The sequence below is a fragment of the Mandrillus leucophaeus genome, unplaced genomic scaffold (assembly GCF_000951045.1).
Source record: "Mandrillus leucophaeus isolate KB7577 unplaced genomic scaffold, Mleu.le_1.0 Scaffold227, whole genome shotgun sequence".
Lineage (NCBI taxonomy): Eukaryota > Metazoa > Chordata > Mammalia > Primates > Cercopithecidae > Mandrillus > Mandrillus leucophaeus.
In genome coordinates this window covers 467,335-485,439 of record NW_012102332.1, presented here as the reverse complement: position 1 = coordinate 485,439, position 18,105 = coordinate 467,335, and the positions used below count along the sequence as shown (strand labels likewise).

Here is an 18,105-nt window from a genome sequence, read left to right as displayed (position 1 = left end):
GCAGGAAGACCACTTGAGCCTGTGAGGTTGAGCCTGAAGTGAACTATGATTGCACCACTGCACTCCAGCTTGGACAATACAGTGAGACCCAGTCTCTTTCTCTCTCTCTTTCTTTTTTTTTTAAGGAAAAAAAAAATTAAGGAAAAGGTAGGTATGTCGTGAATATGTGAAATACATGTAGATTCCATTGTGTGTGTTTATCAACTGTTTATGTGATCAGTAAGGCTTCCCATCAACCGTAGGCTATTAGTAATTAAGTTTTGAGGGAGTCAGAAATTACATGTGGATTTTTGACTGTTCGGGGGCGCCCCTAACTCCAGTGTTGTTCAAGGGTCAACTGTAGTTCATTCATTCTGACTTTTTTGGCGTTGCTTCTGTTTTCACGGTTTCCTGTACTGAAAATCTGATGGGGGCAGTGCCTGTTGATCTCATATGCTTGGAAACTCTACTAGTAAACATCTTCTGGATCAGACACTTGAATATTGAGCAGGTGGCTGGGGAGGGGCTGGAGCTGCCGTGCCTGCTCCCCTCCTCAAGGTGGCAACACCAGCCCAGGCCCTGGGGCTGTACGTGAGAGGTGATGGGAACGGCTGAGCCACAGGGCAGGTGCCCGGAGGTGCAGCTTTGAACAGGCGTAGCTGCTGGGGAGGAGGTTACTGGGCACTTCCGCACATATGTAAAGCTGCGCATCCTCCCTGGGGATGTGTTTGGAGAGATGGGACCAGGCTTGATACCTTTCCTTACCATCCTGTGCACTTCGGTTTTCCAGCACTGGGACCCTGTTGCTTGCATTTGAGTCAGTCCCTGCTGAGCCCTTTGAGAGATGAGCTGTGGGATGCTGATGCCGGAGCTGTCAGAGCTGAGCCGTGGAGAGTCAGACAGGAGGAGTAGGTGCTCCCCAGCTCAGCCAAGGTGGGGAGGTTGTCCCAGGCAGGGGGCAGGAGGAGCAGAGGAGATCTCCCAGCTCCCAGGAAGCTCTGTCTTCGTGAGCTCCTGCACCCTCTAAAGCCAAGGCTGGCTGGGAGCCAGGGGTACAAGATGACCCCAACATCTCTGATCCTGCTCTCCTGAAATTCCCAGAAAAGCTGAGAGGCTTTGGAAAGGTCAGTCTGACGGAAGGACGAGCGTTGTATTTGAGGCCTGGATTTAGGGGAGGAAGGGGCTGCAGAAGGCTGGCAAGCCAGGCGACCTCAGCAGGGGTTTGACTGTGGTTCTCAAGGGCGGGGGTTTCTTCTTCAAAGGCAGCCTAGAGTTTGGCCTTGCAGGCCATCAGCCTCTTTTTAACACTTGTCCCTTTTGACTGAACTTTTCAGACAGATTCTGTGGAGGACGGGGACTGTGTCTAATGGTATCTGTTTCTCCAAGTCTGTGGCTGGCAATAGTGGAGTCCTAAGAGATGATTTTTGAGAGAATGAATCGTGGGGTTAATGAGTAAAGCACTACAGAACATGAAAAGACTTTTAAGCCCCTATGTATTGACAGGAAGAGGCAGAGAGACGTTTGCTGTGAAATCCTTAACTTTTGGTTCAGAAAATTGATGTTCTAAGGTTTTGTGTATCATGACACTATTCCATTTCAAGCATACCACTTGAGGCATAATTTACTGCTTTCTACATATTATTTGAGTATAGGGAAATCAGTTAGATGTTAAAGGCAGATTGGCATTTTGTTTAGAATAACCTGATGGTAAGGAGAAATCTAACATTTTCTGCCATTTTGTTTGATTTTTTTTTACCAAAGACATTTATTGTACAGTGGGTTTCAAATTATTCTGGGGACAAAAGGTATCATTTGGTGGCATTTTCCAGCCTAGTTGGCTTCATCGTGTAGGCACCTTGCTTGATGATGTGCAGGGGAATCTTCCACGGCAGGGTCCTGCCTGTCCATGGAGGAAACGTCTTCTCCACTCCCTCCTGCACACAGCCACCACCTGCACCCGGCGTCCTGGGTTGGGAGTGTGTGGGAGGCCAGTGGAGCCGTGGGCCTGGCCTTGCCCATCACCAAGGCTCCTGGGGAGAACAGCCCAAAATGCACCTTCCAGGACAGGGAATGTCTGTCTCTGATACATATGGCAGGAGCAGCTTTGGGTCATCCTTGGGTTGTGATCATGGACCGATTTAGAGGAAAATGACATCCAGGGGTGAAGAAAGGCAGATAAACTCCATGCATCTCTGTGTTTTTTCATTTGTTGAGAAAACAGCAGGAAAAGGAAAACATTTTAAACCCCATTAATGACACACATTTGAAAGCTTAAATGAATCCTATAAGGTGACATCCCTGAACTAGCGTGTTGGGCGAGATTGCCTCTTTTGTAATGGAAGGAGATGCTGAGGGAGATGACAGCAATTGAGACCCTGGCCAGCCACGCTCCCACTGTGATCGGAATGGGAATTTTCCTTGCCTGTTGTGTACCTTGCATTTTGAGAAGAGAAGACAAACCTTACACCAGGTCGGCATCGCCAGTAACAGGAATCCTTCTCCCTTTGAAGGCAGTGATGGCCAGCGACTTTGCGGTGCCGAAATTCCGATACCTGGAGAGGCTCTTGATTCTTCACGGGCATTGGTGCTACTCCCGACTTGCCAACATGGTGCTGTACTTCTTCTACAAAAACACAGTAGGTATCGGATACCTGCCTAGAATTGTGGGATTGGAAGATTCAGTTCTTAGGACCATCGCCTGAATGAGGCCAGTGGGCTGTCCACGGCCTCCCATCTGCTCCATCCTCCTGTGCCTGTGCGAGTGCCCCCTGTCCTGGGCTGGCTCTGCGCTCTGCAGGCTCAGAGTCTAATTCAGGGGCATGAGAGCAGCTGCATCTCTATGGAGAGGTGGTGGAAACAGGTAGATAACACTAGCAAGTCCACTGACGGCTGCAGAGTGAGAAGGGGTGTAGTAATGAGGCTGGCAGTTTGCACGGGGGCACACAGCTGGTAAACCTTCAAGGCTGCATTCAGCCCAGGCCGCCCGGCTCCTCCTCCCAGGCTCCTAACCACTCTGTCCGTGGGTTTCTCAGGTATCCCCAAACAGGAGTCCTCTAGTCAGCATTTTCTCTAGAGTAGACAGGAAAAATCCAATCAGTACAAGTGTGCTTTGTGGTCTGGGATCAGAATAAGGGAATTCAGCCACACTCTGATTCCCATACTGAATGGCCTCTGTTGGGACACACCCACACCAGGACAGGTGACAGGCGGCAAGCCCCCAGGTCAGGGAGACTCAGACCCGACAGGAAGGGGGTGCCCATGGGGCCTTCCCACTCTCTCCCACCTCCCAGGCTTGCAGAGCAGACGCACCCCTCTCGGATGAGCTCAGTCTGTAGCTGAACTGACCCTGCTGTAAAGTCACACCCAGGGCAGATTGGCTGCAGACATTTCTGTCTCTCTGGGGACTCTGCAGACAGCCTGGTCATTTCACGTGGATCTTCACGTCGGACTCCTAGTTCCTTCTTCACTGCTGCTTTGGCAGATGGGCTCCTCCACAGCCCTGCAGGATGGACCACATGGCTGCTTCAGGGCTCTGCCCCGTTTGTAAGCGATTTCTAGATATTTTACTGAGGAGTTGCTGGGCTGCTGCTGCTTTTGGCTGAATGTACAAACAGGAGACAAAATAAACTCTTAGGATAAGTCATCTTCCAGGGTAGTCCCATAAATCTACCTGGCTAAACACCAGAGCTCCAGTGTCAAGCCTATCCTGTACTCTTCTGAAAAACAAATAAAATAAAAGCTGTATTCTTTTTCCAGTTCCATATAAAAGCTCTCCAGTTAGCTAGCTCTAAACTGTCATTGGTTGTTCATGTTCTTTTTCTTTATATTTTTTGAGATGGGGTCTCACTGTTTTCTCCCAGGCTGGAGTGCAGTGACACCATCATAGCTCACTGCAGCCTCAACCTCCTGGGCTCAAGTGACCTTCCAGCCTCAGCCTCCCAAGCAGCTGGGACTACAGGTGCGCACCACCACGCCCATCTAATTTTTATTTTTTATTTTTTATTTTGTAGAGACAGGGTCTCGCTATGTTGCCCAAGCTGGTTCTCCATGTTCTTAATTGTTTTTCTGGAGGCTACACCTGCCTTTCTTTTCCCAACCTCTCTTTCCCCCTCGTGCCCACCCCCTTCATTTTTCAGAGCATCTTCTAGCAAATGCATACAGATGCTCAGACCCAATAAGGGCATGTTTAACTTCTAGGTTTGGTCCGACATTAATTCAGATTAGGTTGTGCCTGGGACTATCCGAGGAGGGCTGTGTCACACCACTCCTGGGCTTACCGGCTCCTGCCTCCTTTCTCCCAGTCTGGCATTGAATCCCCAGAGCTTCGAGGCCTCGAGTACACAGTTGTAAGCCTAGAGGTTCTCAGCTCCCAAAGAAGTGGAGGGATGAATGGGGGTGGGCAGGGCAGAATCCAAGCGCCATTTCTATCACTTATTAGCTGTGAGATCTTGAGCAACTTAATTTCTTCTTTGGATTTTTTCTTTCTTAAAGACAGGGTCTGATTCTGTTGCCCAGACTGGAGTGCAGTGGTGCCACTATAGCTTACTGTATCCTCAAACTCCTAGGCTCAAGCAATCTCCCTGCCTCAGCCTTCTGAGTAGCTGGGACTACAGGCCACCATGCCTAGCTGTTTTTTTCTAGTTTGTAGAGACAGAGTGTTGCTATGTTGCCCAGGCTGGTGTCAGACTGCTGGTCTCAGCTATCGTCCCATCTCTGCCTCCCCAAGTGTGGGATTGTGGGCATGAACCACCATGTCCAGTCTTCTTTTAAATCTTAGAAAACAAAACGAAGCCTGTGGGTTGAGCCAGCCGATCCCTAATTCCCAGTTAAAATGGCTCAGATCGAAGGGAGGGCGAGAATGATGTAGGCCAAAGCATTAGACATTTCAGATGCAAACAAAGCCCCCAGTGGCCGCCTAGAATGGGCACAGCCTCCTGCTTCCTGCGATGGGTCCCTCCCCATTGAAGGCTACAGAGGGGAGAAGAGGGGGCCTGTTTTATTCCATAAAAACGCCAGACCTTTGTTAACAAGCGTTCATCTGCACGAGGACTTCAAGGATAATCACTCTGCCTCCTGAAATGAGAAATTCATTAGTTTTAGGAAGAAGTTGGCCTTTCTTTCCGATCAAAAGCGGAGAAGAAAAGTTTCCATAGCAACAGTGGTTTGGGAAGAAAGCTTTTTGGTGCTATAGGAAAAAAATCTCAATTATCTGAGTACTTCTCTTTCTCTTGACTGCATTTGCTACCGATGACTCACTAGGCCAAGCCTGTGGGGGTGAGTGAGCGAGAGCCAGCCGTAGGAGTGAGGAAGGGAAGAAAGTCAATGAATAAAAACCAAATGTTAGTTTTCAGCGTGTAGGGGAAAGGCTGCAGATTAAGACATTTAAATCATAGTCTGACACAGGACTTGGAGGCTATGTGGCATGGTGGGTTATTTCAACATAAACTGTTGTTTCTTATGATCTTCACAAGTCACTTTCAAGTCAAGAAACCAAAAACTCAGCGAGGTGAAGTGACTGAGTCAGGGTCAAAAGGGTAGATAGTCGCAGCTCCAGCACCAAGCGCAGGCTTTGCGGTGCCCAGCAGAGAATGTCCGTCCAGCGTCAGAGCTCCCTGCTGGGACTGCACCTGCCCTCCAGGCCAAGACCCATCGCAGATGAACAAGTTGGGCTTCTTACTCACACCGTGACCTCAGCCAAGTCATTTGATGTCTTGGAACTTCAAATTCCCTCTCTGTATGTGGGGTGAGAGCACTCGCCCTGCCTGGACCCCGAGCAAGGGAACTAACGATGCCACTCACCACCACACACTGTAGGCGCACACCGATAGCTCGCCAGGAACTCTAGTGAGTACTCGAAATGCATTGGGTCTCTTAATGCTGACAGCAGCTGCATTGGCCGAGTGGCATTGGTATGTCCATGCCATAAGCAAGGAAAGCGAGAATGAGGGGTTCATGCTCTGTGCCCAGCTGCATAGCTCATGAGTGTTAGAATGCTTTGCAGTCACTGAACTGTCATGCCCACCGTATAAATGCACTCAGGCCGCTGATACTCAGGGATCTAGCAATAGTGAGAAGAGATCTGACCTTCTTCCCACCCCACTGAGCAGGGGCCGGAGGTGGCTGTTCCACCTCCCTGAATCTCACTTTCCTATTCTGCTGAGCCGGGTAGCTGTAGCTATGAGGATCAGAGATGATGCCTCTCCCTCTCCCCCCAGCAGAGGTCCCCGTGGACAATCAGGTCACCGCAGCGACGTTGATGAGGTCGTTGGCTTTGCTATTGTGCTTTTGTGTGTCCTTCCCTCAGTGGGAGTCAGTCACTGCCCACTGCACCTCCTCAGAGAGTATGCAGGTCACTAAAGAGGAGACAGGAGCAAAGATACAGCCACAGGTAGGCTTTGTCTGGGGTCACAGACAGAGGAGGGCCGCTAGGGAAGAAGCCACAGCTCATACCCAACTGGCCCTCTTGAAATGTGAGCAGCCCTAGAGCCCTGTGAAACCTTGATTTTGTTTTATGTTAATGATCCAGAGATTGTCAAACACAAAACCTCATCCCCGCAAGGGCTGCTCCCGGAAACTCCCAATTCCCACTGCCAGTTCTTCTTTCTTAAGGGAGTGAGGAGGGCAAAGGGAAGGAGGAAGAGGGAGAGGCGGAGGCCGGCAGCAGGACTCAAGGTCGCGGCTGTCTTTGGAAGAATTGCTGCCAATACAGTTAATCTTGACTGTGAAACGCTACAGGCCTGTCAGCTCCCTCGATGAGAATCCTCAGCAATGACTGAAGACTCGCCTGTTCCTCTTCTTCCTTTCTTGATTTCAGATGTTCGTGGGCCTCCTGTTTTGGTTCCAGTTTTTCTGTGGCTTCTCTGCATCTGCCATGATTGACCAGTGGTATCTAATCTTCTTTAACCTGCTCTTCTCGTCGCTTCCCCCGCTCGTGACTGGGGTGCTGGACAGGGATGTGCCGGCCAACGTGCTGCAGACCAACCCACAGCTCTACAAGAGTGGCCAGAACATGGAGGTAAAGTGCCCCGGAGTTTCCGCCTTCCGCCTCCTGAGCTCTGCCCCCCACGTTCACTCTTCCAAAGCGCCAGTCCCCCAGCCTCCCTGGGGGAGATGGACACCCTGGACAAACAGAAATTCTAGAACTCACCATGCTAGAGGAAGGAGAAAAAGGGCCGCTCTCTGCTTGGCTGCAGTGCATTGAGTGTCGTAAGCAAAACTGTCCCCACTCCAAGAGTCTCCAGGAGCCCAGGGAAAGCCCAGAGTCCAAGTCAGTCACAGGGGATCATTGAGGCTGGAGGGGGGATTTTCTAAAGCAAGGAAGAAAATGTGACTGACTTTGAATGGGAATTAACAAGAAGACAAACCCACAGGGAAGCCACTGAGCCACTGAAAGAGCAACTAGATTTAAATACATATTGACATTAATATACCACATAGATTCACACACTGATGACCAGCTGTTTCTAGCCAGCCATTGAAGTAAACAGTAAGTGCTTTTCTTTGCCTTGAATTATTCCATGTGGGTAAAAAGAACATGGAGTCTCATTTCTCCCGCAATAATCCCTAATTCCAGATTCATTCACTGGTGAGTTAACTTCCCTTGGCCACCTCTGTGAACATTCAGTTCCCACAGAAGCAAGCTGCATGCACGGGGTGCCAGGAGGCGGAGGGCCAGGGAGGAGAGCAGGGCCTCTGCTTGTTACCTGTTGCTTCAGGGGAATTCCCATCCTTGGCCAGGCCTCAGCCTCCTCGGCCACCTGTGGAACAAAGACGCTGGGAGTGTGTCCTGTCCTGTGGAATTAGGTGGCCCACGAGAGCCCAGCCAGCACTTTCCCTGAGTGCTCAGCCAGAGCTCCTTCCCCAGTCTGTGTCCTGCAGGTCCCGTGCCAGCTGCTCTCGGACTTGGCAGGGTCAAATACACATTTGGTCACCCGGGTAATAGAGACTGTTCATCTATATCAAGGTTATTTTCATTTCTGCCCATGGGCATATAGTTTTTTGGTTTTAACATTGGGACACGTCCATTGTGTGATTTTAAAATCGCTCTTAAGAAACATTCTAAGGGACCCGCCACCAGGAGAGGCAAAACCTGGTCAAAGTGGAAGGAATGCAAGGGCTTAAACTGGGGGAGAATGCCTGGAATTTCAGGTGCTATTCCTACTCGAGAGGCGTGTTCTCTGGGAAGATGTAGAAAGCAGTTTCATCTTTTTTTTTTTTTTTTTAATGAGACAGGATCTCGCTCTGTCGCCCAGGCTGGCGTGCAATGGCGCGATCTCGGCTCACTGCAAGCTCCACCTCCCAGGTTCAAGCGATTCTCCTGCCTCAGCCTCCCTAGTAGCTGGGATTACAGGCACCCGCCACCACACCCGGCTAATTTTTTTGTATTTTTAGTGGAGTCGGGATTTCACCATGTTAGCCAGGATGGTCTCCATCTCCTGACCTTGTGATCTGCCCACCTCGGCCTCCCAAAGTGCTGGGATTACAGGCGTGGGCCACCGCCCCCGGCCAGTTTCATCTTTTTACTGTGAGCCTGGAGCTACTGAAGCCCGTCTTGTTGGTGCACACGTTCCCGTGACTCAGCTGCAGATAGTTTTGTAGGTGTTTGCTGGTGCTTTTCGCCAGGCCTCTGGGGCCTCCCATCTCCAGAAGTCCTGAGAGAGTGAGCTTTCCCCGGGTGCTTGCCTTGTGCATTCGCTTATGTGTAGCATCCTAGGAAATGTCATTCGAGGTGTCAACCTAAACAGCAAACAGGGAGAGGCTCTCTAAAAGAGAATGGTGTGTATTCGGGAATAGGGCATTGCAATGGGAATATGTGTGCTGTAGTAAACTATGTGCATATTTAGGGAGGTAAAGGAAGACATATGTATTTAAAGGAAAAAAACTTCATGATGGTTTTGAGGTGCTCTTTCCTTGGCTACAAGGATAAACGACAAAAACGATGCCTGTCTGAGTTGGACAGACGGTTGCTGGGCACATGTCCTTACAGACATATTTTTTGTGGATCTGATCATTTTTGTTGTCAGACATTTATGCGTAAGAACCCTCCCTTCATGGCCTTTCCCAGCTCTCTTCCTCAGGGCTGGTTTTTGTTGTTGTTATTGTTGTTGTTTTTAACACAAGTGACTCCATTTTTATTCTAACTGCTTTCACAGAGGATGCCAGCACTTCACTGTAACATTACTGACTGTTTTTGTGTCCCAGGAATACCGGCCGCGAACGTTCTGGTTTAACATGGCCGACGCCACCTTCCAGAGCCTGGTTTGCTTTTCCATTCCTTACCTGGTAAGTTGGCCCCCGGGCGCAGTTTTTCTTACCAGCTGCCTCCGGGGACCTACAGATCCAAGACCCCGCTGTCTTTCAGGCCTACTATGACTCGAACGTGGACCTGTTCACCTGGGGGACCCCTATCGTGACGATCGCACTGCTCACCTTCCTGCTGCACCTCGGCATTGAGACCAAAACCTGGGTAAGCGCCGCCTGCGTGGCCACGTCTCAGAAGGGCACTGATGCCGTGGACCCTACACTTCCCTGCAGATTCGTGAGGTCGATGTGAGTAGACAGGAGACTGCAGATCTGACCTCAGTGTGATGAGAAGGACAGTGACATGTTCCCGAGCCCTGTGGTGTGGGGAGCTGCTGCAGCCCGATGCTTGCACGTCCCCGTCCATGCTCATCTCCCTCCTGCCTCTTTCCCTCCTCCACCACATTCTCTCCTTTCCCTCCTGTCTTGCCCTCTTGCCCCTGACTCCATCTCACCTCCTATGCATCTCCCAGGGTGGTCCACGGGTTCCGGAGGCCTCACTGAGCCCCACCGGTGACCCGTGTCATAGACCGCAGTGTGTCCGAAGGCCTCAGAACCTCACACCCGCTCGTTGATGACTGGCGCATTTTTGTTATTGTCATTGTTGTCACTTTCAGGTGGAAATAAAAACCCTTTCTTTCTCATTCCCCCTCAGACCTGGCTCAACTGGATAACGTGTGGCTTCAGTGTCCTTTTGTTTTTCACCGTGGCTTTGATTTACAACGCGTCTTGTGCCACGTGCTATCCTCCATCCAACCCTTACTGGACTATGCAAGCCTTACTGGGTGACCCAGTGTTTTACTTGACTTGCCTGATGACACCTGTCGCTGCACTGCTGCCCAGGTGGGTGTCAGAGTGGGATGGTGCCGCTGAGCCCCGAGTGAGCCCAGACAGCATTGGCATTGCTTCTGCCCTGTGAGGGTCTCTGGAAGCTCAAAGACACCACCCACAGCAATACCTAACCTTTTGTTTTAATGTGCTCTTTCTAGATTGTTTTTCAGATCCCTCCAGGGGAGCGTTCTCCCCACCCAACTTCAGCTGGCACGTCAGTTGGCCAGGAAGTCCCCCAGGAGACACAGGACTCCCAAAGAGACCTTTGCTCAGGGATGCCTCCCGAAGGACTCAGGAACCGAGCACTCAGCAGGGAGGACCGTCTCTGTGCCCCTGTCCCAGCCTTCTTGGCACACACAGCAGCCAGCCTGCTCCCCAGAGGCCAGCGGGGAGCCCAGCACGGTGGACATGAGCATGGCATTGAGGGAGCACACCCTGCTGGAAAGGCTGAGTGCACCGGCGCCCAGGTCCTCCACGCCAGGGGATGCTGTCCCGGGAGGGTGTCCTGAGGAGTCCAAGGTGAGAGCTGCCAGCACCAGCAGGGTGACCCCGCTGTCTTCCCTCTTCAGCCTGCCCACCTTCAGCTTACTCAACTGGATTTCCTCCTGGTCACTGGTCAGCAGGCTGGGGAGCGTCCTACAGTTCGCCCGGACGGAGCAGCTTGCCGATGGACAAACGGGACGCGGACTTGCTGTCCAGCCCCACTCAGGCCGATCAGGACTTCAGGGGCCGGACCACAGACTACTTATAGGAGCATCTTCAAGGCGGTCGCAGTGAAAACCTTGAAATGGCCTTTTTTAATATATATAAATAAATGTTAATATTATTTATGTTTATTATTTGCACAGAAGAATTCTAGGGAGATGTATTCCTAAATGTTTCCCAGGCTAATACAGGAAACAAGAGGTACCAAAAAAGAAAGTTTATTTTTTAAAGTTCTGAGTAGAGTATATTGAAAAAGAAGAGCTTTAACATATATAAAAGTTTAAAGAAGAGTGACAGTTGAAAAGCGTGTTTAGATTTATTTTTTCATCTCATTTTTAAGAACAAGCAGTGTGATTTGTTTTCTTCAACGTGCATGGCCCTGCTTTCCCTGGGTACAAACGTGTGACCACTCAGTGAATGCAGGCAAGTGTGAACATGGGGGAGCAGTGAGCAGAGATGGCAGAGGGCACAGCACGTGGCCCCCAGACGCAGAGTCCCCCACGGGCTTCCAGTCCCACCGACACAGGAGGGCTGGGCTCTGCGTCATCCAGGTGAGGGAAAGGAGACCTCAGGAAACATTCATGGTTGCGTGCATCCCAGCATTCCGTTCCGGGCAGGCATTTCATGAAGACCACTTAGGTGTTACAGCCTGGTGTAGTATTTTGCCTGTTAAATCATAACAAGCAATAAACAACCTTCACTTTGCAAAGAGAGTGTGTCCAGTTACCACTGGTGTATGAAATGATTCATAGCTGACCTCACAGAGTATGATCTGAGGGCACTTCCGTAAGGCAAGTCCTTTCAGAGGCGATGAAGAAAGCAGCTGCCTGGCACACACCAAGGCTGTGCACAGCCGGCCACCGCGGCACCCTGCACCAGGCCATCAGCACCGCGTGCCAAGGAGCGCGGCCGACTTCAGGCATTTTTCTAATGAGCCGTTAGTTCTGTCCCTCTAAAACTAGAGAAGGAAGGGGAGGAAATGGTAACAATCCCAGGCAATGCTGTGGCATGTCCTCTTCTGAGTCCTCCTTTCTACTTGTCAAACAGTTCTTAGTTGCTGGCTCTGCTCAGCACTGGGGCTGTGAGGGTGTGCTTCCTGCTGTATGGGAGAGACCTAGGGCCTCTTTGCATGCCTGTCTTCAAGGACAGCAATGCAGCTGTCTCTTATACACATCTAGATGTGTATAAGAGATGGGAGAGACCTAGGGCCTCTTTGCATGCCTGTCTTCAAGGACAGCAATGCAGAGAGGGCATAGGATCTGAGGACAAAGAAATTCCTAAGCACAGCATATCAGGAAAGAATGGCTCATTCCACAAGGAGTGTGGGCCATTGCAAGTCACAGAAAATGCATCTCATTCCAGTCCAGCAGAAAAGCAGGCACAGGCTCAGTGCAGGTCCCAAGAGAGGGTGCCTGGACTCAGCAACTCAGACCTGGGCTTTTCTCCCTTATCCCTCCCTTGGCTTTCAGGGACAGCTTTGTCCTGGGGCTGCCTCTGTTCTTGGGGATGCTTGGCTGGAGTCACCCTCAGGACTGATCCATGCGTCACTGTTCAGAAGAGACAGAGGGCCCCTCTCTCCACATTCCAGAGTCCCGGTTTCCTCAGCCTCACCCTGCAGAGCTTGCACAACATCCTCAGAACCGTTCACTGGCAAATGGAGGGGAACGTCCTGACTGGGACTCCCAGCTGGAGCTGGGAGAGAAATCCACTTCCCTCAGAACACCTGAGATGCGGCATGAGTGAACGTCAGAGGAATCTCTGTGCCCTGTTAAATGGGGCAGACAAAGCGGTGGTGGGGGCTTCAGCAGCCAGTCATTTCGGACTGAAGGTGACAGCCATCCCCACCCTGCCCAGCCCGATGCCACCTCCTCTGTTCTTGGGACAACACATAGGAAAAGAATCTCCTTGGGAAGGTGGCAGTGCTCCCTGAATTAAGGGAATGGTTGTGAGCACCAAGTGCAAGGACTAGACGCGTATTTACGTATGTATCTGAGAGTTCCAGACGCCCAGCTTCCAGACGATCCTGCGCACACACCTACCTTCTTCCCAGAGGACGTCTTTCTCCTCTGGAGAGTAGATGCTTGCTCTTGGGAAACGGAATGACCTTGGTGCTGGCTTCAGGAATATGCATCCCACAGTCAGTTGAGAGAAATAAATGTAAAGGGCATTGACAGCTGCTCTTAGGATGGGGAGTATTCACAGAAATCCACAATTATAACAATTCATGCTGAGCAACTAAGTTTGATGTCAAAATGAACATAATATGGGGGCGAACTTCATGATTATCTCAAAAAAAGCAGTAGGTGAAATAGGTTACCAAATCGTAATAACGAATCTAAAATAAGTAGGAAGGCTGGCTTCCTAAGGCTTGGTGGCAAAATAGCTGGATTAGTCATTGGACATTGTACAGTGTGCCTAACTCGTCAAAGTCAAAATCAATTAATTCTAAGTTCTTGGAGGTCAGATACTATGTCCTCTTCCCTATCCCTGGCACCTTGCACAGAACCTACCAGTTGGAATACTCTGAGAAAATGTTTGAAGAATCTAAGAATGAGTGGTAATCCTGAAACGCTGAAGGCAGTCCTGTGATAATCAGAGGTAAAGGACAATTGCTTCCTGTAACCCATTATGATTTAATATTTTCTGTAATTTCTGGCTAATATAACAAGACTTGCATTCTTCAAAAGAAGGCGTGTGAAGTATAAAGACACTGGGTTGAAAATAAATGGGTGCAAAAGAATTTTACATATAAGCAATATGTAAAAGAAAGGAGACATAATTATGTTAATATCAGACAACATAGACTTCAGGCCATAAAGAGGGATGTGATCATGGTAAAAAGGCCGGCTTCTTGGGACATGAGAATCGCCCAAGTGATACACCCCTAATAACCAGAGCTTTAAAATACATGAAACAAATTTACGAAAAGGAGAAATAGACAAATCATGAATATACCCAGACTGTCTTTCAGTCATTTATAGAATAGACAGAGAAAAAAGTGGGTGTAGGAGTTAGAGGGACATAGGCAATTTATTTGTGACTAGAAAATGCAGGCCCAGCTGTAAGTGTGCATGGCGGCAAGTGCTTGGAGAGCTTGCTTCTCCCCTGCACGTAGAGCTGCCCAAGCCGTGCAAGGCCAGGGAGGCGCAGGGAGGGGTGCAGAGTGCAGAGAGGAGCAGGAGGGGAGACCCGGAAGAGCAGTGAGCACAGAGAGGGTCCCGGCTCCCTGACTCGTTGGCCAGGAGGCACCTGCCCTCATTGTATCTGTGCCTTCAGTAAGGGGCTGGGACTCAGCTCCGCCCTCCTCCTGCTTTCCTCGAATCTCTACTGAGAATGCCCCTGTTTGGACCTGTTACCTCCAAGGCACAGAGACTTGCGTAAGCGTTCACCCTGCCACTGCTGCAGAGCCCATGTCCAGGGCAGCTTCCCACACGCAGGGTGAGAGCACATTTGTGGATCACAAAGTCAACTTTGACAGCACCAGCTTTTTGGTCCCTTTCCCTCCCCCTCTCCCTCCCTCTCCCCCTTACCCTTTTCCTACGGGGTCTCACTCTGTTGCCCAGGCTGGAGTGCAGGGGTGCGATCACAGCTCACTGCAGCCTCTACCTCCCAGGCCCACAGGGTCCTCCTGCCTTAGCCTCCCAAGTAGCTGGGACTACAGGCACCTGCCACCATGCCCGGCTAATTTTTGTATTTTTTGTAGAGATGGGGGTTCACCATGTTGGCCAGGCTGGTCTGCAACTCCCAGGCTCAAGCAATCTGCCTGCCTTCGCGTACCAAAGTTCTAGGATTACAGGCGTAAACCAGCTCCACCTGGCCTTGTTTTCCTTTAATGAAATGATGGCCTTTGGCGGTCTGAGCAAGCCCTGGGGAAGACAGCCTCATTGCTCCCTCCCTCCCAGCCCCTGGGTTCATCTCACTCAGAAGGGAAGCCATCTCCGGGGCCTCTCAATGGCGTGGCCACTGTTACACGGGCCCTGCGAGCCCCACCCAGAGGATCTTCCTGTTGCAACTCCTTTTTTATCTCAACCTAACCTGGTGTCTTACTGAATGAATCCCTTCTCATGTTTGTATTTAAAAGCACTAAAATACTTCGAAACTGTTTGACCTTAGTTTATACCTAACCTGGGGCAAGTGTTTTGGAACAACAGAAGTGACAACAGTGTTGACAGGACATGTAGAATGGTCCTGCTGTTCTCCGGTCCTCATTAATCCAACCACAGCTGGAGGCCTTTGCTGGAAAGTGGACGACCTGGCTCAGACTCGGGCGGCACAAACCTACACCTCCTGAGCCAGGCCCAGGCTCAGGTCCAACCGGTACACTATGTGCCTCCAACTTTGCCGGGAGACCATCCGCAGCTTCCAAAATTCCCTGAGCAGCGCGCCCACACCCACAGCCAGGGCAGACTTCGGCCGGCTCTTAACGTTTTCTTCCTAATGAGGACTTTGCAGCATCCTCTGCTCTTATTGAAAACAGCACACAAAGCCCAGGTTGTTCCCTGAACTGCAAACCTGTCTGCTTTTCACCTTTCCCAGCCTCTCTGGCTGGAGGGCAACAGCAACCAGGGGGAGACCGGGGAGGCCCCGCGCCCCAGGCTGTCCTCCCGTTTCTCTTCCAGCTTTCAGCACAGCTACCTTCTCTAACGCTACAGGCAGGTTCGTGCTTTACTGCGGAAAATGGGATTTCATAGCTCGCAATTCAATTATTTTAGAAAGGGATATCTTTTAGTTTTACAGATTTTATGTTTGCATCTCAAAGTTAAATGACAAAAAAAACATAATAAATAATGCAAGACAGACCAGTCATGCTCCTCCCGCAAATAACCCACAGAGAAATGCAGACGTGCTCTGGACGGCCAGGGTGACCCATCTGTACTTTCGGGATGAAGCCGCAAAGTTTCTTTTTATTTATTTATTATTCCCAAAGCCATGAATTCTAAAGGGGACTGGCCAGGGACACAATCACTAAATAAAACAAAGAATGGGGTCCTGACTAGCTGGGCCGTCGGAGTCTGAAACTCCTTCCTCCAAGCTCAAGGCCTGCGATGAAGACTCACTCTCAGGCCTTTGGGGTACAAGAAGCTGCCATGGTTATTCTGTTTGGAAAACACTTCCAGAGCCCTGACCCCACGGTGCATGAGTGGCTCTGCCTCATCACCCGGCAGCCCTGAGGGGACCCGGGCGAGCTTCCTCTTTGCCCTCCAACCCTGCTGGGGCATCAGAGCACCATGAAACTCATGCCCACATGCACTTTGATGGAGAGCGTCCCAGGCTGGGGACACACACCAAGGCTTGCAGTCACATTCTTTTCATCAGTCTAATGGCGGTGATCGTCCACGGACACGCAACCTCCTCGTCTCCCATCACGCTCCCTGGCCCAAACACAGCGCAGCTGGAGCCAGGAAATACCAAGCAAACGCCCATGGCTGCCACACACTCACAGCTGTCTCCCTTGGCCCCTGCACATGCAGGTGACCAGGACAGCTCTGGACAGGTGGGGCACTGAGGCAGCCCAGCCAGGCTGCCAAGTCAGGCTTCTTAAGCCCAGTGGAAATTGTATGTTTCACCTAAGACCCCCAGAGAGAAGCACTGCCACCACCTCCCTTCTTCAAATGCAAGGAAAAAAATCTCAATAGTTTATTGTTTTCGGGACTTTTGAGCATGGCAGTCTCAAAAAATGAGCCAAAGCAGACAAGAAAGGGTGTGCAAGGCCTTCTCTGGGTGACAGTGACGAAGGGCGAGTCCTTCAGAACACTCCACTCTGGAAGCCTGGCACGGTGCAGAGCGACGTTTCTGTCATTTGGAAGGCCAACGTCGTCCCCCAGCTGTCAGGTCCAGTGCATGACTGTGAGAGTCCTATGTGTGTGGCCACAGATACGAGGACACATTAGAGCAGTTTGAAGCTGAAGAGAGCGAATTGCAGAATGAGGACAGTCCTGACAAACACGTGCCTCTTTCCAGCTGATGGAGCTGAAAGCCATTGGCACAGGAGCAGCAGCTGCATGAGACTGACACCCGGGAAGTCCTACCTCTCCGCGACGCTTGTTTGAAATTTCTGCCAAGGAGTGTCCATGACAGTGGGTAGCGGGGGCCTCCTCCAGCCCTGCCCAGTGCCATGGGGGAGCCGGGCAGGTTTTGCCCGAGCTGCCCTGCCCAACCGGAGTGGGTTGCTCCGCTAAAACCCACCCTCCACATTGGGACGAGATTCCAGTTCATCCTCACGGCTGGCCGCTGGGGTAGGCAGCCCACCCTGCACCCTCAGAGCCACTGAGGGGCCCCGGATATGGCCTTGTGTGCTGCTCACCGGCCCTGCTCACTGGTCCTTGCCCCTGTGACCCTCCTTCTCCTCCTCCTACCCCAGAGTGTTACACTTGGGATGTAACCGTGCACACACCTGTACAAGTGTCTCAGGAGTGATGACCACAGGTTGGTCCTTAAACTAGTAACTCTCTGCACACCTCATCTTGCCCTAGGACCCCCTTCTCCTTTCCAGGCACCACGGTTTCCCTTACCCTCAGTCTACCCTTGAAAACAACCATCGAACATACAGGAGTTTTTTCCATTGTTTTGGTCATCATCAGTCATAACAAGGATAGTCAAGGCACACTCAACATCACTAATCAATAAAGACAAAACCGCAGTGAGACAGCACCTCACCCCCATTAAGAAGGCTTTCTGGATCATTTAAACGTGAAGAAATGACAGGAGCTGGTGAAGATGTGGAAGCTCCAGAGCCCTGTGTGCTGCTGGAGGGAATGCGAACTGGCACAGCTGCTGTGGGAAACAATACAGCTGTTCCTCCCAGAATCAAAGGCAGAGTGACCATCTGATCCGGCAGTCACACTTCCAGGTATCTGCCCAAACAGTTCGCAGCAGGGACTGAAACAGATACTTACACCTCCAGATTCACAGCAGCATTCCCCACAATAGCCAACAGGTAAACGTAGCCCATGTCCGCCGACAGATGAATGAACAAACAAAAATATGGACTCCACGTAGAGTGGGATATTATATTATTCTATCTTAAAAGGAGGGGGTTTCTGACACATGTATAACACAGATGAACCTAGAGGAGGGATTTCTGACACATGTATAACACAGATGAACCTAGAGGAGGGATTTCTGACACATGTATAACACAGATGAACCTAGAGGAGGGATTTCTGACACGTGTATAACACAGATGAACCTAGAGGACAGGACACTGAGTGAAGGAGGGCAGTCACAAAAGGACAGGCTGGGCGTGGTGGCTCACGCCTGTAATCTCAGCACTGTAGGAGGCTGAGGCCA

The 18,105-nt window shown here is 50.8% G+C and overlaps 1 protein-coding gene across 1 annotated transcript in view; it reads left to right on the top strand.

Moving 5' to 3' along the window:
- ATP10A (ATPase, class V, type 10A) overlaps positions 1-11,524 on the top strand; it is a 106,124-nt gene extending 94,600 nt beyond the window's left edge. The window contains exons 18-23 of the mRNA XM_011981496.1: positions 2,490-2,615; positions 6,794-6,994; positions 9,181-9,261; positions 9,341-9,445; positions 9,935-10,122; positions 10,269-11,524. Coding sequence (XP_011836886.1) covers positions 2,490-2,615; positions 6,794-6,994; positions 9,181-9,261; positions 9,341-9,445; positions 9,935-10,122; positions 10,269-10,887 — 1,320 coding nt within the window. The 3' untranslated portion in view covers positions 10,888-11,524. The remainder of the gene's footprint in view (positions 1-2,489; positions 2,616-6,793; positions 6,995-9,180; positions 9,262-9,340; positions 9,446-9,934; positions 10,123-10,268) is intronic.
- Positions 11,525-18,105: the final 6,581 nt, after the last annotated feature.